At 42.6% G+C, this 27,257-nt stretch overlaps 1 protein-coding gene across 6 annotated transcripts in view; it reads right to left on the bottom strand.

Moving 5' to 3' along the window:
- The window catches only part of tjp1a (tight junction protein 1a), a 210,311-nt gene that overhangs the window by 40,961 nt on the left and 142,093 nt on the right, over positions 1–27,257 (bottom strand). For 5 of the 6 annotated variants that reach the window (XM_063071083.1, XM_063071081.1, XM_063071082.1 and 2 more), the window contains exons 9-20: positions 25,619–25,776; positions 25,167–25,269; positions 23,875–24,025; positions 22,378–22,486; positions 21,715–21,934; positions 21,034–21,218; positions 19,140–19,235; positions 8,922–9,004; positions 8,630–8,840; positions 6,752–6,852; positions 5,800–6,141; positions 732–1,001 (exon numbers count right to left, since the gene is read on the bottom strand). In XM_063071083.1, the coding sequence (XP_062927153.1) occupies positions 732–1,001; positions 5,800–6,141; positions 6,752–6,852; positions 8,630–8,840; positions 8,922–9,004; positions 19,140–19,235; positions 21,034–21,218; positions 21,715–21,934; positions 22,378–22,486; positions 23,875–24,025; positions 25,167–25,269; positions 25,619–25,776 (2,029 nt within the window). The remainder of the gene's footprint in view (positions 1–731; positions 1,002–5,799; positions 6,142–6,751; positions 6,853–8,629; positions 8,841–8,921; positions 9,005–19,139; positions 19,236–21,033; positions 21,219–21,714; positions 21,935–22,377; positions 22,487–23,874; positions 24,026–25,166; positions 25,270–25,618; positions 25,777–27,257) is intronic. The other variant, XM_063071086.1, reaches the window with a different exon arrangement.

Genomic DNA, 27,257 nt, shown 5'->3' with positions numbered 1-27,257 from the left:
TAAATCCAATTCATATCAGATGTTGAAGCTGCACAATTCAAATTCAATGCTACCACTTAAGACAGTCAGTTAACAGACCTAACAAACACTCATTCAAAATTAGATCTGTGAGGATTAAGTGAAATGAACTGTCCAAAACCAATGCGGATGTCTTTTAATGAGAGCAGGATCCCCAACAACCATGCCACCACAATGTCATTTGCAGTCCACAATTGGTACAGGTGCCAGCCCAGCAGAGATAGACTTGGAAGTGAAGCAAATAAGAAATTGCAGGAAAGATGCAGAAGCAGAACATTTAAGATATAGGCCAAACCAACTATATAAGTGTTAAAACCCTGTTAACTTTCTTAATACACTCAAATATTGACAGGCTGATGTTACGCTTAGTTAAATCAATTTCAGTTAGGTTTTAGAATTTAATATTTTAGATAGTATTTTGTTGTTAGAAAGAGAAAATTATAATAAATTTAAACTGCCAATCCAGTTGATGCTGTATAGCATTCATTAGAATCTCTAGTGTATAGTAATTAAGCAGGTCAGTATCATCTGTTGAGGAGCAGACGCACCACAAGCTCTTCTTCTCAATCAGAAAAGGTTGTTACTTTGCTTACCACTTGGTCTGGCCTCTAACTTTAGCAGAGTGATTAGCTGCAAAGCAAGAGTGGATGGTTGAAGATTAATAAGCAGCAGATCTGTGCGGTAGGCATGCAAGGTGTTTGCAGCAGTGGTACCTTCGTTGGCTCTGCAGTTCGAGCTGCTGTCGGTTCTGGAACTGTTAGCCTCTGAGGACTGACAGAACGAATGACTCGAGAAGGTTCTGGACTAGGTTTGCTGTAGGGATCAACCTGGGGTTCAGGGCTGCTGTGGGGAGGAGAGGCGACCTCCTCAAGTCTCACATTGTTAAGATCTACTGTGGTATTGACTGCAGAGGGCATGGTCACCACAGGAACAGATTCAAGTTGCTGGGATGAATTGAGTACTGCAGGAAGAATATCTGCTGTCTGTGAAACGTCCAAGATAAAATGAGATTGTTAATTCATGTTATCTGCAGAGTGCATCCTTAGGGGGGAAAAATAACTGCAGCATCGTTCTTAAGTAATTCACACAATGCAATCAGATTTATCAAACAACCTTAAAACTAAAATAGAAATTAATCTGCAACTGAAATTTTAAAAAACATATTCATATCACCTGATAACATCTTTGTAACTGCAGCTTCTCATTGTTAACCAACACTGGAAAGAATTACATTCCAACCAAAGATGAGGAAACTATTAACAATACATAGCAGAAAAATGAAATGAAATGAAATGCCTCCTCTGGTGCAATTGAGGTCAGAAGTAGACACTTTGTAGGAAATTGAAGCTTTGGGCAAGTCTAGTAAGCTTAAGGTTTAGCACGCAGGTGCACATGCGCACTGACAGCGTATCGGCATGCATGCGTATACAAACAGATACTGAAGTTCTTCAAGTTGCATCAAATGCTGCATTGACTTGTGCACACTGTTCCTGTCTTCACTATTAGGGCCACAAATGTCAGGTTTGGATCCTACGTTTAAGTGGAAAACAGACAATGTAGCAGCATGTATGGATGTGCATGCATAACATCATCAGTTCCCTGAAAATCAGATTGTTAACACAATTGCAACGACTGGAGGGATGCTCATGAATCAGCTACACACATCTCTGCACCTACCATGCACAAACTGGGAAGCCAGTCTCAATTCAAAAACAGTATATTAAAGGCTGATGGAAAGTTTTATATTTTATACTGATGGTAGTGCAAAAGATCAATCTGAGGCCTGTCAGAACGTTCGTTGGCATTGACAGAGCTGTGCATTACTGAGTGAGTACAGTCATTGTTACTAAACAAGTTCAAATCCCACTGTAGCAGCCTGGGAACTCAAATTCAGGTAATTTATGTGGCAAAAAAATGGAATTAAAATTTAGTATCAGTTATTGTAACTATAAAATGCTCAAACTGTAGATATACTCCAGTTCATTAATGTCTTTCAGAGAAGGGAATCTGCTGTTAGTCTGCACTGCCTTTGATTTCAGATTCACTGAAGTGATCAACATATGGCAGGCCAGGAATCACATGGAGTATAAGCACTAATGGGTTTTTTGCCATCAGATTTTTTAAAATCAGTTTGCATTTACCCATTTAAAATCTCAATAACTAGGTCTGTTATGAAACAGTGAGACCAATCAGTGCTCAGTTTACCGATACAAACTTGATTACCTTTACTAAGCTGTACCCCGAACTCTTACACTCTGTGCCCTGCCTTAGAACACCCTCTTCACACATGCTGAAATTTTCAGACCCCTGGGTCTCTATTCATCTGCTCTAACATTTACTCGAGGTGTCCTATCTATTATGACTTCCCTCAACGTATCATCATGTGGGGATTAAATACCATTTGCCAATGGCCTGTCATTTTCCATCTCATCTACGTTTTTCCTCACTATCGACAAAGCCACTAATTTTCATTCACCCAGAGTCATGGAACAACTCAGCACAGAAACTGGCCCTTCAGCCCATCAAGTCCGTGCCAAACTATTAATCCGTCTAGCCCCATTGACCTGCACCCAGACCACCGTCTGCCATATCCCTCCTATTCAAATTTCTTTAAATGTTGAAATCAACGTGAATCCACTGCTTCTGCTGGTAGCTCATTCCACACTCTCACCACACTGAGGAAAGGTCCCCCTCATGTTCCCCTTAACTATATCACATTTCATGCTAACCCCCAGTTCCAGGGGTTATACATGACCTCTAGTTCCAGCTCAGCCAACATCAGTGGAAAAAGCCTGCTCTCATTTATCCTATCTACACCCTTCAATTTTGCACATCTCTGTCAAATCTTCCCACACTTTTCTATAATCCAGGGGATAAAGCCCGAACCTATTCAACCTTTTTCTATAACTCAGGTCTTCAAGTGCTGGCAAAATCCTTTTAATGTTTTTCTGCACTCTTTCAATCTTATTGACATCATTCCTGTACGTAGGTGACCAGGATGCACACAATATTGCAAATTAGGCCTCACCAATGTATTATATAACTTCAACATAACATCCCACCTCCTGCATGCAATACTTTGATTTATGAAGGCTAACATGCCAAAAGCTTTCTTCATAACCCTATCTACCTGTGACACCATGTTGAAGGAATTATGCACGTTTAATCCCAGATCTCACTGTCCTGCAGCAATCCTTGGTGCTCCACTGCTCACCATGCAAGTCCTGGTATGTCCTCCCAGACATCTGTCTGCATTAAATTTCATCTACCATTCTTCAACCCATTTTCCAGCTGGATCACACTAACACCACACTAAAAGCTTTGATACTCTTCCTCACTGTCCGCTACACCCTCAGTCTTGGTGTGATCTGCAAATCTGCTGATCCAGTTTAAAACATTATCATCCAGATTGGTGATACAGATAACAAACAACAACAGACTCAGCACTGATCCCTACGGCATCCCACTAGACAGCAGCCACAGATCCCTCCGTCTCCGCCGCATCTGCTCTCAGGCTTTTCATTCCGCAACGAAGGAGATGTCCTCCTTTTTTAAAGAAAGGGGCTTCCCTTCCTCCACCATCAACTCTGCTCTCGAACGCATCTCTCCCATTTCATGCACATCTGCTCTCACCCCATCCTCCCGCCACCCCACTAGGAATAGGATTCCCCTGGTCCTCACCTACCACCCCACCAGCCTCCGGGTCCAACATATTATTCTCCGTAACTTCCGCCACCTCCAATGGGATTCCACCACTAAGCACGTCTTTCCCTCCCCCAACCTCTGTTTTCTGCAGGGATCGCTCCCTACGTGACTCCCTTATCCATTCGTCCCTCCCATCCCTTCCCACCGATCTCCCTCCTGGCACTTATCCGTGTAAGCGGAACAAGTGCTACACATGCCCTTACACTTCCTCCCTTACCACTTTTCAGGGTCCCAGACAGTCCTTGCAGGTGAGGCAACACTTCACCTGTCAGTCAGCTGGGGTGATATATTGTGTCCGGTGCTCCCGATGCAGCCTTCTACATATTAGCGAGACCCGACGCAGGTTGGGAGACCGTTTCGCTGAACACCTACGCTCTGTCCACCAGAGAAAGCAGGATCTCCCAGTGGCCACACATTTTAATTCCACATCCCACTCCCATTCTGATATGTCTATCCACGGCCTCCTCCACTGTCAAGATGAAGCCACAATTAGGTTGGAGGAACAACACCTTACATTCTGTCTGGGTAGCCTCCAACCTGATGGCGTGAACATTGACTTCTCTAACTTCTGTTAATGCCCCACCTCCCCTTTGTACCCCATCCCTTATTTATTTATTATTCCCCCCCCTTTTCTCTCTCTTTTTTCTCCCTCTGTCCCTCTCACTATAGATAGATAGACATACTTTATTGATCCCGAGGGAAATTGGGTTACATTACAGTTGCACCAACCAAGAATAGAGTATAAATATAGCAATATAAAACCATAAATAATTAAATAATATGTAAATTATGCCAATGGAAATAAGTCCAGGACCAGCCTATTGGCTCAGGGTGTCTGACCCTCCAAGGGAGGAGTTGTAAAGTTTGATGGCCACAGGCAGGAATGACTTCCTATGACGCTCTGTGTTGCATCTCAGTGAAATGAGTCTCTGGCTAAATGTACTCCTGTGCCCAACCAGTACATTATGTAGTGGATGGGAGACATTGTCCAAGATGGCATGCAACTTGGACAGCATCCTCTTTTCAGACACCACCGTCAGAGAGTCCAGTTCCATCCCCACAACATCACTGGCTTTGCGAATGAGTTTGTTGATTCTGTTGGTGTCTGCTACCCTCAGCCTGCTATAACTCCTTGCCTGCTCTCAATCTTCCTCTGAGCTCCCCTCCCCCTTTCTTTCTCCTTAGGCTTCCCGTCCCATGATCCTCTTCCTTCTCCAGCCTTGTATCCTTTTTTGCCAATCAACTTTCCAGCTCTTGGCTCCATCCCAACCCCTCCTGTCTTCTCCTATCATTTCGGATCTTCCCCTTCCCCTCCCACTTTCAAATCTCTTACTATCTCTTCTTTCAGTTAGTCCTGATGAAGGGTCTCGGCCCGAAATGTCGACTGTACTTCTTCCTATAGATGCTGCCTGGCCTGCTGCGTTCCACCAGCACTTTGTGTGTGTTGTTTGAATTTCCAACATCTGCAGATTTCCTCGTATCTACTACCACTCCCTGATTTCTCCCACAAAGCCAACGTCTATTCCAATTGACCCCCTCATCTTGAATGCCAAGTGACTGAAACCTTTTGGCCAACCTCTTATGCAGGACCTTGTTAAAGGCTTTGCTAAGGTCCATATAGACAATATTCACTGCCTTGCCTTCATAAACTTTTCTGGAAAATTCCTCAAAAATCTCTTCACAATCAGTTTCTAATATTTATCACAAGAAGCAAATCTCTGTACCTTTTCTCTAATCCAACAATCATCAACCAGCTTGAACATATATACCAGACACCCAGCTAAATGCAAGCTCAGTTTGCAACCATATACTTCAGTATTCTTAGCCCAAATACCCCTTCCTTTTTCTCTGACCGAGGTAATGATGCCCTCACTTGGCTTGGTGTCCAATTTGGCCACCTGGGGTTTATTTTCTAGAATCAAGCTGCTGCTTAAATTAGGTTTTAGAATTCTTAGGTCCAGTTTCAGACTTCTCAAGACTGGTTTCAAACTCTGTTCCTTAACAGGGGTAATTAGATATTTCAGTTTAATACCACAAAATGCAAATCCTGCTGCTCTGGTCTCAGGCTGAACTCACCGGTTGATTGGATGGAGGTTTATAGACAGAAGGATCTACATTCTGCACTTGTCCTGGAAAAGATGAGAATGCTTGTGGCATGGATTCCGGATGCATCATAGATGAGTCTTCCCTGACTGGTTCCGAGGATCTAGTTATGGCAGATTCTGTGGGTCCAATATCATCATTGAGGGTCTCATCCAGTTCTTGGTCTGTGTAGGCACCACCTTCTGTGTCTGTATCATCATAATCTGAAGTGTGCCTACTGTCTGTGCTATACATGGAGTACTCACTGCCTGGGGCCGAAAGGTATGACAAACGATCATCGTGCAAGTCGAGGTCATCTTCTGCTGTACCATCAGCCTATAAGAAATCAGCCAAATCTGAGCACACATCATGCAATTACTCAAACTTCATTCATCGGTTAAATAAAACATTTCAGGATTTATGAATCTGATACATAAATAAACTAAGCAAATTAGCAAATTAGTTAATTAGTTCAGCAAATTAGTTGCTAACCTTTAACCCCTTCATTACATCACTTCTAGATCATAAACTGTATTAGGATAAGGAAAAAGAGAAGTACACTGTTCAAGTGGCTAACTAAATTCCTTAAATGGCTGATTTATGTTCAAACCAGCATTTTGACTGGAATAGCTTCACTTTTATTGCCCAACTGGCATAAACATTAAAGGGATTTTTGCAGCTACTTCTACTTTGAATATTTTGGAATCCCAGATTCACACATTTCATTCAGTGAAACAGAAAAGATCCCTCTCATTTCCATACACGTTTCTCAAAGAACAATGGATGACGATTATGTTTTGCAAGGAACATTCAAAGTGAATTTCCCTACATTAAGGCAGTTCACATTACCTGAACTGTCCTGTCAATTGTTAACAAAGCAACTCCACAGGATTCCATAGAAAACACAACACAGTGCACTATTTTGACTGAAATTAAATTTTCATACCTTTCCTTCTGATACCCAAACCAATTGGTTTTGTTGCTGCTGGACAGATTCTTTCAATGCTCCATACCAGCCATCATTCATTGAATTTAAATTGATGTTAGCTGGAAAAGAAGTCAGAAAACATAATTGGTTTCTTTTTTCTCTAACAGCCCTTTGTGCTCAAAGTTACATTGCACAGACACTTCCTACACAATGAAGCCAGAGCTTGGATGCCGTGGCATTAGGATGAACAATGAACTTTCTCCTGCTGTAACGTGCACTCACTATGCCCTTCAGATCCTTCCAAATGACCAAATTCTGAAAAACAAAAAGACACAGCAACGCAATGCACAATTTCACCCCCAGCACTTTGAAAAGTTGAAAAACAGACCACTGATATTTTATTTAAAAAGTTCAAACTATACACTCTGGGATCCTCCCTCACACAGAATCCTACAAAATCACTGTAAAACACAAATACAAGCCCAATTATGAAGGGGATCAAATGACCTTGGCTAAAATGAAAGAAAAGGCAGCGACCTGCTTCATTTGACATACAAGGAGTGACAATGCATCAAAACACAAGCCTCTGTTCTCTGATTATCAACACAAGAAATCCTGCTAATGTTGGAAATCCAATACACAAAATGCTGGAGCCTGTAAGTCAGGTAGCAGCTATGGAAATGAAAAAATAGTCAATGTTTTGGGCCAAGACCCTTCATCAGAGGTCCTAATGAAGGTTCTTGCCCCAAAATGTTGACTATTTTTATCTTCTCCATAAATGCTGCCCAACCTACTGAGCTGGCCGAGAATTTTGTGTGCATTGTAATTAGTTACATTTATTTCAAGGATCTGGACCCTGTCTGTTTGTCCCCTCACCCCATTTCTCATCATCAGGGACCCCATCAATCAGGACATGCTCTCGTCTCTCTGCTGCCTTCAGGAAGGAAGTACAGCAGCCTCAGGACTCACACCACGATGTTCAGGAACAATTATTACCCCTCAACCATCAGGCTCTTGAACCAGAGAATAACTTCACTCACTCCATCACTGACCTGTTCCCACAACCTATGGACTCACTTTCAAGGACTCTTCATTTCATGTTCTGATATTTCTTGCTTATTGTTTAGTATTATTATTACTTCTCTTTTTTCTTCCTTTTGTATTTGCACCAGTTTGTTGTCTTTTGGCAGACTGTTGTCTGCTCTACTGGTGCCGTATTTCATAGATTCTATTACAGTTATTGGGTTTATTGAGTATGCCTGCAAGAAAATGAATCTCAGGGTTGTATATGGTGACATGTATGTATTTTGAAAATAGATTTATTTTGAACTTTTGAACTTTAAAAGCATGTGTTCCTCTCTACCTGCCTACTGAGCAAATCCAACTCTACCTCATCATCTCTTCTCTTGAAGACTTTCCAATGTCACAACAATCAACCGCATTCCACTTAGATGGGTAGAAATTACATTCAGTTATCCAAGAAAGGCTGTTACGTTTTGCCCACACACACCAACTTATTCCTGGCAATTTCCTGATGCACATATAATGGTCGTATTCTATTTAACCACAAGTTTCATAAAATACTTCATTACCTTCACTCATCTCTCACTTCATTAACAAGTGTTGCAGAGAAACCCCTATCCACATCTCCCGATACCTCCTGGTAGCTTCCCATTCTGCATTCTCTGTGAACCAGAGCTGACCCAAATTTCTGCTGTTGAAGTTCTAACTTATCTTTATGCTTTGTGAGCAAGAATCTCTCAACTTGCAAACCACTCATGTCAGGTCTTTGACAGTACTAACCACCGAAAGGTATCCTTAGTGTAATTTGCACTAAACACGTGCTCAGTTTTACAGAAGAGTCATTCCAGTCAGCATCGGTAATGCGATACTCACACGTGAACAGATGATGATTGTTCTTACGCAGTTTCATGGCACGCTCAAACAACTTCCGGGCACTTTTTCGAGATTCAGGGTAGAGTCTTTGTCGCATTGTTTTAACTCCTTGCTTGGAATCGGGGTTTAGAAAAATTACAATTGGGTACCACTGTGCATAATTCAACCGATCCACTGCATTTGGAGTAATGTCTAGCACGGCATGCTTATCCTAAAATGGCAGAAAGGCAGCTGTAAATATGTAATCAACTTTTACACATTGCTCTAACAGTACTGACAGAAAGAATCTTACCCTATCAATAACTTGCTTGATTGTGTGTAATCGAATAATCCCAGAACTGCGTTGATCAGTGCCAGCATCTCTCGGCTCACTCTCTAAGATAGAAGAAAACATTTAAGGAGGTAGCCATTTAAAACAAAGATTGAATTTTGTCTCAATTGCCAAGGAGTTCCAATGATGCACACTTCCAATTCGGAATAAAATCGGAGAAAAAATGGTCTGTCCAATAAGTAATTCACTATTTCTTTGCTCTTTGAATATTGTTTGGTCAATGAAATGAGCATCATCAAAAAATAACTAAGTTCAAAATTTATCAGTGCAAGGACAAATTCTGCAGGGGGACTGGTTGGCCATGGCTCCTCTATTACCCACATCCACCTACCCCAGCCAGGTCACTGCTCCCCCAGATTGCAACCCTACCTGAGCCACCTCACACGAACCAATCACAACCCACCTCTGGTTGTTCACAGCTGTCTCCATCATGCCTACCCCTGCACTTCCCAGCCAGTGTTTATTCAGTCCCCTGTACAGTGGTGCTAAAATGTCTGGGAATCCTATCGAACTTTCTCTATTTCTGCATAAATATGACCTACAATGTGATCAGATCTTCATGCAAATTCTAAAACTAGATAAAGAGAACCCAATTTTTAAAAAGATAATACAAAAACATTATACTTGTTCATTTATTTATTGAGAAAAGTGATCCAATATTATATGTATTTGTTGGAAAAAGTATGTGAACCTCTGGGGTAATGCCTTCTAGAAAAGTTGTTTCGAGTTAAGTGCTCCAATCAATGAGATGAGATTGGAGGTGTGAGCTGCAGAGGTGCCCTGCCCTATAAAAAAGACACATCAAGTCAGGTTACTAACAAAGCCTGCTCTTCTCAAGAAAGATCTGTTTATGTGCACCATGCCGTGATCAAAATAACTTTCAGAGGACCTTAGAAGTAAGAGTTGCAGAGATGCATGAAGCTGGAAAAGGCTATAAAAGCATTTCTGAAGACCTGAGTGTTCACCAGTCCACAGTAAAAGAAACTGTCTACAACGGGAGAAAATTTAGTATTGTTGCTGCTCTCCCTCGGAGTGGGCATCCTGCGAAGTTCACAGCAAGATCACAACGCGCAATGCTGAAGGAGTTGAAAAAGAACCCAAAGGTAACAGACAGCAAAAGATCTGCAGAAATCTCTAGAATTTGCTAACGTCTCCATTCATGTGTCCACTGTAAGAAAAATACTGAACAAGAATGGTGTTCGTGGAAGGACACTGCTCTCCAAAAAAAAAAATTGCTGCAAGTCTCAAGTTTGTGAAAGACTATTTGGATGTTGTACAACACTTCTGGAACAATGCTCTGAGGACAGATGAGACAAAAGTTGAACTTTTTGGCAGAAATGCACATTGCTATGTTTGGAGGAAAAAGGAGACTGCACACCAACACCAAAATGTTATCCTAACTGTGAAGCATGGTTTGGAGCTGCCTGGCTGCCTTGTGGCCTGGACAGCTTGCAATCGTTGAGGGAACAATGAATTCTGAAATTGTATCAGGACATTTTACAGGAGAATATCAGGGTAGCAGTCTGTCACCTGTGACGAGAATACACATAAAATTAAGATGTTTGCTGGCCTGGGTTAGCATCAGTGACATCAGCAAGTGGTCTGCCACCTGCCCTCAGGGGAAGGAGAGATAAGGAACAATGGAGCAGCGTCTGGAGATGTGTAATGAAGGGACGGGGGAGAGAGAGAGCTGTCTGGAGCGGCTCCCCCTTTGAACCTTGAACTGTTTGAAGTGATGGACAGGCGATACCCCAGCAGGGGGATAAAAAGGGACAGGCTCGCTAAGGCAGGACACACACGCCACCCGAGGTAACGAGACCCTGGAAGCGGTACGCTTCTCACGAGTCGGTGGGGAGTACCGGACAACGCCCAGGGTGGAAAGGTACGATCAGCGGGAACCCGGTGTGTGTCCGCCCTTGCCTGGGTGCCGGGTTCACTGCAGAGGATCAACCGCATCTGGAGGAGGGGTCACAGTCGGTGACCTCAGGTGACATCACCAAGGACTCGCCCAAAAGCTGCTTGTGAGCCATCTCGCCGGTCTGTGAGTGAAGCCGTGTCTGAATGATCAGTTGTTCCTGTTCTCTCTGTCTCTCTCTTCCCCCACCTTGTCCATCACCATGGCAACGATTACTGCGAACTGAACTACTAAACTGGACTGAACTTTGAGTCACTTTGAAATTTGGTCATTTACCCCTAGACAACGATAGAGCTTGATTGATGCTGTTATCTTAATTCTGTGCACATGTGTGGTTATCATTGCTGAACTGTTGCATTTATTATCCTTTCGGTTACTGTGTTGCTTATTTCTTTAATAAAACTTTCTTAGTTCTAGTACTCCAGATTCCAACTGAGTGATCCATTTCTGCTGGTTTGGCAACCCAGTTACGGGGTACGTAACACACCTGAAGCTTAATAGAAGTTGGATAATGCAACAAGACAATGATCTGAAAGACAAGAACAATTCAACAACAGAATGGTTTAAAAAAGAAGAAAATTTGTGTTTTGGAATGGCCATGTCAAAGAACTGACCTAATCCTATAGAAATGCTGTGTAAGGACCTGAAGCCAGAAGTTCATTCAAGGAAGATCACCAACATCCCAGAGTTGAAGCAATGTTGTAAGGAGGAATGGCCTAAAATTCCTCTGGGCCAATGTGCTGGACTGATCAACAGTTACCAAAAACATTTGGTTGAAGTTATTGCTGTACAAGGCTGTCACACCAGTTACCAAAAGCAAAGGTTCACATACTTTTTCCAACAAATGCTTGTAATTTGGATCATTTTGCTCAATAAATAAATAAATGATCAAGTATAATGGGTTCTCTTTATCTAGTTTTAGGACTTAGATGAAGAACTGATCACATTTTAGGTCATACAGAAAATTCACAACTTTTCTTGCACCACTATACCTGTGCCTTGTCCACACATCTTCATTGACCCTGAGACAGCTTTAAGATGAAATCATTTCCACTCCACATTCTATATTCCTTATACTTTAAGAACTGCTTCTTCCCCTCTGCCATCAGATTTCTGAATGGTCCATCAAAAGTACCTTGCTATTCCACTTTTGCACGATTTATCATTTCTACTGTAACTTACAGCAATTTTATGTCTGGCACTGTATTGCTGCCACAAAACACATTTCTTGACATGTCAGTGATAACAAATGTGATTCTAATCCTAACCTCAATGTAGCTTTCCCATCCATCCACCCTCTTCCTAGGCACTGCTCTGCACAAATGATTCCCAAAACATGGCAGACCAATTGAATAATTACTTTGGTTCTGTCTTCACTAAGGAGGACATAAATACTCTTCCAGAAATAGTAAGGGACAGAGGGTCCAGTGAGATGGAGGAACTGAGTGAAATACATGTTAGTAGGGAAGTGGTGTTAGGTAAATTGAAGGGATTGAAGGCAGATAAATCCCCAGGGCCAGATGGTCTGCATCCTAGAGTGCTTAAGGAAGTAGCCCAAGAAATAGTGGATGCATTAGTGATAATTTTTCAAAACTCGTTAGATTCTGGATTAGTTCCTGAGGATTGGAGGGTGGCTAATGTAACCCCACTTTTTAAAAAAGGAGGGAGAGAGAAACCGGGGAATTATAGACCGGTTAGCCTAACGTCGGTGGTGGGGAAACTGCTGGAGTCAGTTATCAAGGATGTGATAACAGCACATTTGGAAAGCGGTGAAATGATCGGACAAAGTCAGCATGGATTTGTGAAAGGAAAATCATGTCTGACGAATCTCATAGAATTTTTTGAGGATGTAACTAGTAGAGTGGATAGGGGAGAACCAGTGGATGTGGTATATTTGGATTTTCAAAAGGCTTTTGACAAGGTCCCACACAGGAGATTAGTGTGCAAACTTAAAGCACACGGTATTGGGGGTAAGGTATTGGTGTGGGTGGAGAATTGGTTAGCAGACAGGAAGCAAAGAGTGGGAATAAACGGGACCTTTTCAGAATGGCAGGCGGTAACTAGTGGGGTACCGCAAGGCTCAGTGCTGGAACCCCAGTTGTTTACAATATATATTAATGACTTGGATGAGGGAATTAAATGCAGCATCTCCAAGTTTGCGGATGACACGAAGCTGGGTGGCAGTGTTAGCAGTGAGGAGGATGCTAAGAGGATGCAGGGTGACTTGGATAGGTTGGGTGAGTGGGCAAACTCATGGCAGATGCAATTTAATGTGGATAAATGTGAAGTTATCCACTTTGGTGGCAAAAATAGGAAAACAGATTATTATCTGAATGGTGGCCGATTAGGAAAAGTGGAGGTGCAACGAGACCTGGGTGTCATTATACACCAGTCATTGAAAGTGGGCATGCAGGTACAGCAGGCGGTGAAAAAGGCAAATGGTATGCTGGCATTTATAGCGAGAGGATTCGAGTACAGGAGCAGGGAGGTACTACTGCAGTTGTACAAGGCCTTGGTGAGACCACACCTGGAGTATTGTGTGCAGTTTTGGTCCCCTAATCTGAGGAAAGACATCCTTGCCATAGAGGGAGTACAAAGAAGGTTCACCAGATTGATTCCTGGGATGGCAGGTCTTTCATATGAAGAAAGACTGGATGAACTGGGCTTGTACTCGTTGGAATTTAGAAGATTGAGGGGGGGATCTGATTGAAACGTATAAAATCCTGAAGGGATTGGACAGGCTAGATGCAGGAAGATTGTTCCCGATGTTGGGGAGGTCCAGAACGAGGGGTCACAGTTTGAGGATAGAGGGGAAGCCTTTTAGGACCGAGATTAGGAAAAACTTCTTCACACAGTGAGTGGTGAATCTGTGGAATTCTCTGCCACAGCAAACTGTTGAGGCCAGTTCATTGGCTATGTTTAAGAGGGAGTTAGATATGGCTCTTGTGGCTACAGGGGTCAGGGGGTATGGAGGGAAGGCTGGGTTCTGAGTTGGATGATCAGCCATGATCATAATAAATGGCGGTGCAGGCTCGAAGGGTCGAATGGCCTACTCCTGCACCTATTTTCTATGTTTCTATGTTTAAAACAACCCTATTTCAAACTCGTAGTACAAATTGAGGCTCATTTTGGTATAAAAAGTGCACATAAGGAACACAAAGATAAAACACCAAGAATTTCCAGGCTAAGATTCAAAGTGTTCTAAGGGTCTTTGGCTTGAAATGTTAACTCCATAGATACTACCTGACCTGTTGAGTGCTTCCAGCATGTTCTCGTTTTATAAGCATTTCTGAGCTCAGAGCAACACACACAAAATGCTGGAGGAACTCAGCAGGCCAGGCAGCATTTTGTGTGTGTTGCTCGGATTTCCAGCATCTGCAGATTTTCTCGTTTACGATTTAGGTGCTCAGTCCACTTGAACATGGGGTGTATGGGGTGTCAGGGAGGGGTAGCACCTCTGGTGGGGGAACATGTTGAGTCCTTTTCAGGGCGGTTAGTCCACCTTTGGTCCCCACCTGGCACTCAGCTCTCACCTGTGGCTCCCCGTAGCTGTTTGCATGCGACAGCGGCCACACCCCGGGCAACGGCTTTAACAAGCCGGCTAAATCAGGTGAGGGTAGCCGATGGGTCTCAAACCCTCGGTGTGATAGGGAGTTGTCTATCCCAGCATGTGAAGACAGACTCCGGCGGACTGAGCGGACGAGACCTATGGAAGGTCCAACGGTCAAGAAGGCGGTCTCTGCAAGCGTCGTGGAACGTGTAGAGCAGGACAAGACACAGAAAATGTCCTGGTCATCCACTGCACCTAGTCCCATCTCCAGCCGTCTAGACTCTGTCTTGCCACTGGATCCAGATGGGAATTGGGAAGAGAGAGTGAGGCTGACGCTGCGCAACTCTCCCTCACTTAAATCCAAATCACGCGCTAGTCTCGACACCATCATGATGGTGTCGAGGTCCTCATCGACGTCAACGATGGACGAACAACCAACCAACCACTTGAAAATGAATGTGCGGAATATTGTGTTGTCCAGTTTCACCTAAATGGAGGGTAGTAACTGTCCTGATTTTAAAAATATATTAAATTGAACTGAATTGACTTTATTTCTTACATCCTTCACATACATGAGGAGTAAAAATTTTTCAGATTATGAAGGATTTTTCTTTCCCAGAAGGATTTCCCAGTAGCTTGGAGATGGCAGGCAGAGGGTACAATAGTGGTAGAGGAGATTTTTCTGGCAAGACATCTGTGACTAGTTGTATATCAGAAGGATCCGTACAAGGACCTTTACTGTTTGTTGAATGTGGAAGGAACAACTAATAAATTGGAGATGAAGGGGTTAACCTATGAGGAAAGATTGAGTCGCCTGGGACTATACTCTCTGGAATTCAGAAGAATGAGAAGGGATCTTATAGAAACATACAAAGTTTTGAAAGGGATAGATAAGATAGAAGTAGGAAAGTTGTTTCCATTGGTAGGTGAGACTACAACGAGGGGACATTGCCTCAAGATTCAGGGGAGAAGATTTAGGGCAAAGATGAGGAGAAACTGTTTTTCCCCAGAGAGTGGTGAATCTGTGGAATTCTCTGCCCAGGGAAGCAGTTGAGGCTCCTTCACTAAATATATTTAAGATACGAGATAGATTTTTGCAGAGTAGGGAAATTAAGGGTTATGGGGAAAAGGCAGGTAGATGGAGCTGAGTTTACTGACAGATCAGCCATGATCTTATTGAATGGCGGGGCAGGTTTGATGGACCGGATGGCCTACTCCTGCTCCTATTTCTTATGTTCTTAAGTTTGTGGAATGTATGAATGTTGGTAGTATGAACAGAGAGGAAGGCTTCGCAAGGCTATCAGTCATGAACAGATTCAATGGGCCAAAGGAAAGTTTTCTAAATCAATATGTAGAGGGACCAACTAGAGGGGATGCAATATTGGATCTCCTGTTAGGAAATGAGTTAGGACAAGTGACGGAAGTCTGTGTAGGGGAGCACTTTGGTTCCAGTGATCATAACACCATTAGTTTCAACTTGATCATGGACAAGGATAGATCTGGTCCTAGGATTGAGGTTCTGAACTGGAAGAAGGCCAAATTTGAAGAAATGAGAAAGGATCTAAAAAGCGTGGATTGGGACAGGTTGTTCTCTGGCAAAGTTGTGATCAGTAGGTGGGAAGCCTTCAAAGGAGAAATTTTGAGAGTGCAGAGTTTGTATGTTCCGGTCAGGATTAAAGACAAGGTGAATAGGAATAAGGAACCTTGGTTCTCAAGGGATATTGCAACTCTGATAAAGAAGAAGAGGGAGATGTATGACATGTATAAGAAACGGAGTAAATAAGGTGCTTGAGTATAAGAAGTGCAAGAAAATACTTAAGAAAGAAATCAGCAGGGCTAAAAGAAGACATGAGGTTGTCTTGGCAGTCAAAGTGAAGGATAATCCAAACAGCTTTTACAGGTACATTAAGAGCAAAAGGATTGTAAGGGATAAAATTGGTCCTCTTGAAGATCAGAGTGGTCGGCTATGTGCGGAACCAAAGGAAATGGGGGAGATCTTAAATAGGTTTTTTGCGTCTGCATTTACTAAGGAAACTGGCATGAAGTCTATGGAATTAAGGGAAACAAGTAGTGAGATCATGGAAACTGTACAGATTGAAAAGGAGGAGGTGCTTGCTGTCTTGAGGAAAATTAAAGTGGATAAATCTCCAGGACCTGACAGGGTGTTCCCTCGGACCTTGAAGGAGACTAGTGTTGAAATTGCAGGGGCCCTGGCAGAAATATTTAAAATGTCACTGTCTACAGGTGAGGTGACGGAGGATTGGAGAGTGGCTCATGTTGTTCCGTTGTTTAAAAAAGGATCGAAAAGTAATCCGGGAAATTATAGGCCAGTAAGTTTAACGTCGGTAGTAGGTAAGTTATTGGAGGGAGTACTAAGAGACAGAATCTACAAGCATTTGGATAGACAGGGACTTATTAGGGAGAGTAAACATGGCTTTGTGCGTGGTAGGTCATGTTTGACCAATCTGTTGGAGTTTTTCAAGGAGGATACCAGGAAAGTGGATGAAGGGAAGGCAGTGGATATTGTCTACATGGACTTCAGTAAGTCCTTTGACAAGGTCCCACATGGGAGGTTAGTAAGGAAAATTCAGTCACTAGGTATACATGGAGAGGTGGTAATTTGGATTAGACATTGGCTCAATGGAAGAAGCCAAAGAGTGGTAGTAAAGAATTGCTTCTCCGAGTGGAGGCCTGTGACTAGTGGTGTGCCACAGGGATCAGTGCTGGGTCCATTGTTATTTGTCATCTATATCAATGATCTGGATGATAATGTGGTAAATTGGATCAGCAAATTTGCTGATGATACAAAGATTGGAGGTGTAGTAGACAGTGAGGAAGGTTTTCAGAGCCTGCAGAGGGACTTGGACCAGCTGGAAAAACGGGCTGAAAAATGGCAGATGGAGTTTAATACAGACAAGTGTGAGGTATTGCACGTTGGAAGGACAAACCAAGGTAGAACATACAGGGTTAATGGTAAGGCACTGAGGAGTGCAGTGGAACAGAGGGATCTGGGAATACAGATACAAAATTCCCTAAAAGTGTCGTCACAGGTAGATAGGGTCGTAAAGAGAGCTTTTGGTACATTGGCCTTTATTAATCAAAGTATTGCGTATAAGAGCTGGAATGTTATGATGAGGTTGTATAAGGCATTGGTGAGGCCGAATCTGGAGTATTGTGTTCAGTTCTGGTCATCAAATTACAGGAAGGATATAAATAAGGTTGAAAGAGTGCAGAGAAGGTTTACAAGGATGTTGCCGGGACTTGAGAAACTCAGTTACAGAGAAAGGTTGAATAGGCTAGGACTTTATTCCCTGGAGCGTAGAAGAATGAGGGGAGATTTGATAGCGGTATATAAAATTATGATGGGTACAGATAGAGTGAATGCAAGCAGGCTTTTTCCACTGAGGCAAGGGGAGAAAAAAACCAGAGGACATGGGTTAAGGGTGAGGGGGGAAAAGTTTAAAGGGAACATGGGGGGGGGGGGCTTCTTCACACAGAAAGTGGTGGGAGTATGGAATGAGCTGCCTGACGAGGTGGTAAATGCAGGTTCTTTTTTAACATTTAAGAATAAATTGGACAGATACATGGATGGGAGGTGTATGGAGGGATATGGCCCGTGTGCAGGTCAGTGGGACTAGGCAGAAAATGGTTCCGCACAGCCAAGAAGGGCCAAAAGGCCTGTTTCTGTCTTACGGGTATAGCAGGATATAAATCAAATGGAAAATTGGATGGAGTAATGATAGGTAGAATTTAAGCTTGACAAGTGCAAGATGTATTTTGAGAAGTCAAAAAAAGTAAATTGTAGGGCACTAAGAAACGTTGATGAACAGAGAAATCTAGGGGTCAAAATGGCAAAACAAGTGGACAGGATGGTGACGGCAGTATATGGCAAGCTTGTCTTCACAGAATACAAGTTAGAACAATACACTGCAACTTTACAAAACAATGGTTAACGAGTTTGTGTGCAGTTCTGGTCACCACACTAAAGTAAGGATGTAGCTGCACCAGAGAGAGTACTGAGAAGATTCATTACGAGATTGCCTGGATCAGAGGACAGTAGTTATGGAGAGAAACTGGATAGGCTGGGCTGTTTTCTTCAGAACAAGGGGAGGAGTGAGGCAGAGATACCGTTGATGGAATGTTTTTTCCTCATTAGAGTGTTATCAAAAGCAAGCGGATGCAAGTTTAAGGTGACAAGACAGTGGAATAAAGGAAATGTGGAAGTCAAGTTATTTGTGAAAAAACAAGCAACACACATCGAAGTCGCTGGTGAACGCAGCAGGTCAGGAATTTGCTGTGGAATCAGATATCAACCAACACACATCAAAGTTGCTGGTGAACGCAGCAGGCCAGGCAGCATCTGTAGGAAGAGGTGCAGTCGACGTTTCAGACCGAGACCCTTCGTCAGGACTTCAGATGTGGAATCAGATATGTATCTAGGTTTAGGAGATACATACCAGAAAGACACATCAACACGCATAGAAAGAGACGGAATTGTTCAGATAAAGGGGATTAGTACTGATGGACAGAAAGGTTGCCACAAACATGGGCTGTGCTATACAAGTGACTCTGCTGCTGACACAGGCAGAGAACTGAATGCAAATCATGCCATGGCATCAGTTATGCTCCGCTGTGATGACGACAGCAATTGTACCTTCTGAGACATCTTCCCACACCCAGAAATATTGCTGAAGAAAATAAAATAAATTCTTACTTGCAATTTCATACAAATCTGGCTCCTCTCTAGCAAGCTTCTCTCGAGCAATATCAGCAAGGGGTCCGAAAATTACCACTGGCCTCAGGAACCCAGCTTTAAAAAAGACAACGCAAGCAGTTAATAATAGTACACTGTCAAAACAACTTTTTGAAAAAACCTACACCTTACTTCAATAACTTTTCGGATCAGTTTTGGCAAGTTAGGGCCAAGGACCAAATCCTGTGTGCAAAGTATTAGGGGATATAGGGCTAATCAGTATGTAATTTAACAGATAAGAAATCTTCAGAAAGATCAGGGCAATTGATCAAAATTAAACCAAAGGTGTGCAGATAAAAGATCATTCAGTGCTTATTTTGGCCCAATTCCAGACTAGGGAGGCCTTTGGATTGATTCATTTAATCAACTCCAGGCTCGGGAGGCCTTTGGGTCTATCAACTGCAGAGTGGGGAGGCCTTTGGGTCTACTCATTTAATCAATTCCAGGCTCGGAAGGAATTCAGGTCTATTCATTTAATCAATTCCAGGCTCGGGAGGAATTCAGGTATATTCATTTAATCAATTCCAGACGGGAGGCCTTTGGATCGATTCATTTAATCAATTCCAGGCTCGGGAGGCCTTTGGGTCTATCAACTACAGAGTGGGGAGGCCTTTGGGTCTACTCATTTAATCAATTCCAGGCTCGGGAGGCCTTTGGGTCTATTCATTTAATCAATTCCAGGCTCGGGAGGCCTTTAGATCGATTCATTTAATCAATTCCAGGCTCGGGAGGCCTTTGGGTCTATCAACTACAGAGTGGGGAGGCCTTTGGGTCTACTCATTTAATCAATTCCAGGCTCGGGAGGCCTTTGGGTCTATTCATTTAATCAATACCAGGCTCGGGAGGCCTTTGGGTCTATCAACTGCAGAGTGGGGAGGCCTTTGGGTCTACTCATTTAATCAATTCCAGACGGGAGGCCTTTGGGTCTATTCATTTAATCAATTCCAGGCTCAGGAGGCCTTTGGCTCTATTCATTCAATCAGTTCCAGACTAGGGAGGAACTAGGGTATATTCATTTAATCAATTCCAGACGGAAGGCCTTTGGGTCTATTCATTTAATCAATTCCAGACTTGGGAGGAATTTGGGTCTTTTCATTTAATCAATTCCAGGCTCAGGAGGCCTTTGGCTCTATTCATTCAATCAGTTCCAGACTAGGGAGGAACTAGGGTATATTCATTTAATCAATTCCAGACTAGGGAGGCCTTTAGGCATACTCATTTCAACAATTCCAGTCTAGGGATGCCTTTGGGTATATTCATTTCAATAATTCAGTCAGCAGTGTGTATATAACATGTGTGATTATCGCTCTGAACCTTTGACCTATCTCTCACTGGGTCTAATTCAATGCACACAGGCTGGGTGATGGTGGCAGCATCCCGGCCCTGTCACTATCGAAATTTAAACTAGCTCCTCCTCCCAAAGCTGAGCATGATGTATTGAATTTTTTGCTTTTGATTTTCACTCAAAAAATTAAGCACAAGGTTAATTGAACACAAAACTTCAACTCTTGATGTACTCAAGAAGCCTACTGCAAGTAAAGATGAAAGGCAATCAATTTTCCAAAATGAAGTTAACAAAGATGTGCCTGAACAGATTACACCATTCACACCCCTGCTGGACACTTAATCCAATAACAGCTATGCCACATTGCAAATACTGCCAAACATTTGTATTCCACCATGTTTTAGAGGAATTCTTACTCCACTCCCAAGAGAAAAACCTAGATATTTCTATTTATTACAGATTGACCTGACCCAGTTACACAGATGATCCTGCAGAACACTTGATGTCAGAATGTTACCACTGAGAGCAAGTGAGGGGCAGAGAAGAGGGAGTGCCCATTTTTATTCATACCTTCACGAAGCACGACCCTTTCATAAGCTGGAAACTTGGTGTGGACTGGCTGAGCAGAAAGGTCCTCCCTGCTTTTCCTCAGATTTCTCTTTGAGCTCCGGAGGCCACGGAAACGCCAGAAATCGGCCCGATCACCACCAGCAGTTTTGGGAAGTGTGTACTGCACACTGGACAACTGTTCAGCTCTGATTGAGACAACAAAGACAGAATTCAACACAACCGGTGAACAAATCAAGAGACTAAGCTGTGCTGTACTGTTTTTTTTTCTTCAGGTATTCTTTATTTATTTTATTTGGTGATACAACATAGTAACAGGCTCTTCAGGCCAAATGAGCCGCACAATCAATTATAACTGAGTGATCAATTAACCTACTAACCTGTATGTCTTTAGAACGGGGAAGAAAACAATAACACCTGAGAGAAATCCACGCAGTCACTGGATTAACGTGCAAACTCCTCACAGATAGAAGCAATTTTCTAATATTCTGCAAAGGTTTCATGAGAATCAGGTGCAAAGTGTGGTGCTGGAATGTCTTCTCTCAAAAGCTTTAATTTGAGCAGAGGTTTCTATTTAAATATTTTACCAGAAGTGTTCAAACCATGTAGGTTTGAGCGACAATTTCCCAAATCCTACAGAACACATCACACAATTTTAAAGAAGTGACAGTTCTCATCGTGTACCTGTTTTTGTTTGGAATGATGCCTCTCTCCACCTCCTTATGATTTTTGCCGATTCGAATGGCAAGCCAGGAGCCCAGCTTTCCATTATAGAGTGTATCCACCACCCGGAACACTTCACCTCGGTTAAAGCTCAAGCCATAAGGAGACTCTTTTTCGTAGTCAAAGTGAGTCCGGATATAGAAAGAATCGCCCACATCTGATTCCACGATACGCCGATAGACTAGAACAGGAATTATTTTTGAATGAATATGATGGAAAGTGTCATATTACAAGGCAGGGAGTAGACCACTATCAGTAGTAATAGGAACTATAGTTCACTTAGGTACTTCATGCCTCCAGCATGTTGATCAAAATTATAGTTTCTAATTATCATCAGCAGGAATAAAAATAGAAAATGCTGAAAATAATCTGGAGACAGAAACAGAAAAAGTCTGTCCGATTAATAGTTTTCTGTCAAAAATATGTAATGACTGTTTTTCTCTCTCCACAGATATTGACAAATTTTCTGAGTACTTCCAGCATTTTCCATTTTTATTTCATATTTTCACCATCTATTATTCTTTTATTCCTAGATATCTGCATGACCTTTTCAACAACTGGCTACATCCCTGCATAATGAACCATTTTAGTATTTCAGATTGTAGCTAAACTCAAGTAACTCACCATCTTTCTTCTGCTGTGCCAGGATTGTGACCTCCTCGCCTTTTGGAAGGTCGAGCAGAAATAGAACTGCTTCCTCACGAATGATATTTGCAAAGTCCACGTTATTTACCTGTGGGGAAAGACGTTAGTTACACAAAAAGATTAGCCGCAACTCCCAACAAATTTTGGCATTCCATTTTGCAAGGCTTGGATGTATCAGCTCCCTTCAACAGAATTTCAGAATTCCATCTAGAATTAGATCTTCTGTTGCTATTCCGAGTAACAGATTCAATTCATTCAAGTTTGATTGTCATTCAATCATACATGAACTACCATGAATAAAGCAAATGAAAAAGTGTTACTCTAAGGCCAAGGTGCAAAACATAATACCAATAGTCATACACAGCACAAGGCACATATAGCACATACAAGATAACAAGCACATGCAAGATATCAGTAAAATACAGCCACGCAACAAAATCCAGACCCCAAGTCATGAATGCCGCAGAAATCTGCAGTTGACCACAACACAGCTCATCTGCCAAGCAAACACTGGGGGCAGTACTGACTCCAGCCATGACACTTCACCCCCACCCCACCACCCTAGAGTGCACCGGCTCCAATGCCTCTCTCCTGGCAGCTGTAAACAGGCAACACTGTGGCACGAGGCCCTGAGGCCCTGAGACCATGAGACCATGAATGCCACAGAAATTTGCAGTCGACCACAATACAGCTTGGCTTCTGCCGACAAATACTGAAGGGACAGCACGGACTCCAGCCTGGACATTGCACCAAACCACCCCCTGGTGGAGTGCACCAGTTTTGATGCCTCTCTCTAGACAGCTGTAAACAGGTGTCAGCACAGCTTGGGGCCCAGTCCTCGCTATGATTGAGGCCACGCAGCTCCCCCGCAGTCTGCCAATAAATCAGTGAATCGGATTTGCAGCATTCCACATTAACAATGTCCAAAAGGGTCTTGCGAACACAAGATAAGAAACTAAGGCAGTCACTCATTATTAGACTGCATGCCTCCTTCGCACACTGACTCCTCCGAATCCTCTCTGATGTAATCAACAGCACAATCTGTACCAAGTCCAGCTCCTTCAGCTTCTCTGCCAACCAGCAACCTGCTGATGGCGTAGACTTGCAGTACTTTTAAGTCGTTAATATCTAGCAGGATCTTTATGAACATGAAAAGTATGTTTAAAAAGTAAAGTAGCACCCTTTGTTGACCCCATAGAAGTCGCTGCAATCGAACGTGCCACCATCTTACTGGAATTGAAAATCATGCATCTGATTAAGAATTACAAGTTTAAACTACAATTTTTATCATTTTCTCTTACTTCACTGAAGGGTGTTGCTGCTGGCTTTTGACAAGATATGTCACAAAATACTCAAGCTATTCAATCAAAATTTACGCTCAGGAATTACTGTGTTCTTCAAGTGGCGGAATTAGCTCAAGTTGGTTCTTAATTAAACAGTCAATCAAACAAATTTGTTGACAATATTTTGCCTCACCCTGAGGATCTGATCTCCTTCCTCGAGACCTTCTTTGGCTGCAGGACTATCTTCCAGCACTCCAGCAACAAATATTCCCACATCATTCCCACCAGCCAGCCGGAGTCCAACACTTTCACCCTTCTTAAATTTAACAAGCTTCATACTCGGCCTGAAAAAGATGACAAAGTGAGACAGACCATACTCACTCTCCGCCCGTAAAACATGCACATTTGTTTACAGAAAAAGCAATGACCTGTGTGGCCTTTCACCAGTGAATTAGTTAACCATCAATTTCCTCACATAACTAGATGTTCTTCTCCAAGTTCACCTGGAGAATGCAATATTCAAAAACCTGTCATTGTATGTGCAAGGTATCCTCACCCAATGAACTCAGGTCAATCTCAAACAATGGTCCAATGTTTTTGAGTTTATTGACATCTGACTATACATTTATACAACCAATGGAAACAACCTTCAGTCCTGCTGAAGGGTTTCGGCCCGAAACGTCGACTATACTCTTTTCCATAGATGCTGCCTGGCCTGCCGAGTTCCTCCAGCATTTTGTGTGTGTCAATCAAAACACCGTTCCTCAAGACCACAGTGCACCACACAACAATTATCACACTGCAAATAAACCAAAATCTTATACAAAATTAATAAAATATAATTCAAAATGCACCTAAGGTTGCAGCAGAGGTAAACAGTAAACAGCTCACTGTGCTGGTGACAAGACCTGTCCAAATAACAGGCAAAGAAATCAAACACACATTTGAATTTCAGTTACAAGCTCAGAGCTTCTCTTCCAAAAGTTCTTTCTACATTCACATTCCATTTTCTGTGAATTTTCTAAGGCACAGATAAAGATGAAACGCCCTTTTGCTCAGTATTAGTGTTAACGCCTCACACAACTGCTGTAGACCATCTCTATTTCCATCTCTCTCACATCAGAGAAGCCTTCCATTAAAAAAAACTAATGCAACTTACTACAAAAAAGCATCCAGCAGACAATGGACACAATTAACTCCTGCATGGAAATTCATCTTGGTCCCTCACTGCAAAATTGGTTTTCATTGAGATAAGCATAAACCCCACATTTTCACTTCAAATGTTTATTCAGTTAACACTGTACTATTTACTCGTTTTTGAAATTTGAAAGCCCCACAGAACATGATCTAAAGCTCCATTCTATACACATACAGGATCCCTCTCACAGCCAATGGAGTAGCATGCTGCAAATCAATGCACAGGACAGAAAACTTACACCAAGCCTGCACAAACCAACCAAAGGCAATGCGCCCGAGCTGAATTACCTCAACATCCCATCGTCATGCGTCGAGTTTGGAATTGGTGCAGATGGACTGACGGGCAAATCCACATCAGGCTGGCCAGGTTGAGCATACACTGGCTTTGGCTCTGCAGACACAGGTCAAGTTAATGCCATATGGAAAACCATTCTTTCAGTATAAATAACAGTCTCTCACTGTGTGCTTTAAACAACATTAAAGGTGAGCAACTAAAAAGTTGTGCAAATTTAGAAACATGCAGTGTATCTCTCAATATAAACCCGATGTCACTTTATAACAGCATTTGACTTAGTGACAGATACCAGAATTAACAGGTTAGATCACAGATAAACAGTCCAGGCCCTTTGGTTCACTCATTTGCAATTAGTTATACCTACTGAAAGCTAATGGAATCTATCCCAACCGAACACTCAACAAATTATCACCTGCTTCCAAAGCAATCATAATTATGAGCAGACCTGGCAATGGAGGAGCTTGTTTCTCTGTCCTCTCTTCAACTGCAGTGACCGGCTCTTCAACAGCTTTAACTGCAAAAATCTCCTCTGTGCTTTTCACTGGTGTTGAAACTGCTCCTGGTTTGGGTCCTCTGCTCATATCATCTTCATGGGGCTTTTGACTAAGAAAATAAATACAGAATTTGCCATTTTGCTTCATTCAGCAGCAAAACCCTGCAATCACAAACCACATGCTTTCAGTCCTGACGAAGGGTCTTGGCCCGAAATGTCAACTGTACCTCTTCCTATAGATGCTGCCTGGCCGGCTATATTCCACCAGCATTTTGTGTGTGTGTGTGTTGCTTGAACTTCCAGCACCTACAGATTTCCTCGTGTTTGTGTTCAGCAGGTCAGTGGACTACAGTCATAGTGTGAACTCTGTGAATTACTACAAACTGAACTTCCAAGCCTCATAACATTAACAGTCAACCTACTCTCAGCAAAGGCATAAAGAATAAATTAGGCACACATAGAAGTATCTCACAGTGCAACACTTCAAGTATAGCCACTGCTCTAATTGACAGCAATGTGACAGGTGACCCATGTTCAGAAGGATCAGACAAAGTAGTGCTGAGGAACTTCACCAGATGCTGCTTAGATTACTTCAGTTCTGGGGGGAAATTGATAGGCAAGGCTTGTTTACCCTGGGGTGAAGGAGGCTGAGGGGTGATCAGAATTATATGAGAGATTGTGAGAGGCACGGATAGTCAATCACCCTCACCACGGTAGGGTATCAAACAAAGTTTTAAAGGAAATCTAAGGAAGTGAATGATATGTCGATCTTGCTGCCAGAGGTGGCAGCAAGTTACATTAAGATACATTAAAGGTGTCCAATCGCGGCATTTAGACAGATACTGCAAAAGGCAAAGCAGAAAAAGATACAGACAGAATGTGGCTAATGGACCAAAAAGTCATCAGGAAGCAGTGGTCAGAAGGATTCTCCAACCCATGGTTTGTAGTAACTGCAGGTCTTTGACTTCCAGCTACACAAATTAGTTCCTATTATACAGAACTTTTGAGGTAAGAACATATAATAGTACGTCACAGTACAGGCCCTTCGGCCGAAAATGTTGTGCCAACCTTTAAACCTACTCTAAATCAATCTAATCCTTCCCGCCCACATAGCCCTCCATTTTTCAATCACCTGATGTCCCTACCTGAGATTTCTCTTAAATGTCCCATCTACCACCATCCCTGGCAACACATTCCATATACCCACTGTTCTTTGTGTGCACATCCAAACACATTAAAATATGTTAGCCACTTCCATCCTGGGCAAAAAGACTCTGGCTGTCCACTCTATTGAAGTCTCTTCCGAGGTTTAAAAACCTCTACCAAGGTTTAAAAAAATTTCCTGCATTGTCATTTGCCAAGATACAAGATCAATTCAGCTTCATCAATGCAGTGTGCCAGGAAATTACTTGCCAAAAATACTTGGTGCTTTGAATCAGTTGCTTCTGAAAATGGATTTTGTAGTGTAGCAAATCCAACAAGAACTACTCACCAAACTAACAATGCGGTGAAACATCAGAACTACATTGAGAAAGCCCTTTTCTCAAGCAGTCGCAGTGATCTGTCCTACCATAAGGCGGGGCTGCTTACT

The sequence above is a fragment of the Mobula hypostoma genome, chromosome 18 (genome assembly GCF_963921235.1).
Source record: "Mobula hypostoma chromosome 18, sMobHyp1.1, whole genome shotgun sequence".
In the NCBI taxonomy this organism is placed as follows: Eukaryota; Metazoa; Chordata; class Chondrichthyes; order Myliobatiformes; family Myliobatidae; genus Mobula; species Mobula hypostoma.
Note: the sequence above shows the minus strand (reverse complement) of the source record. Positions and strands in the feature narration are given on the sequence as shown.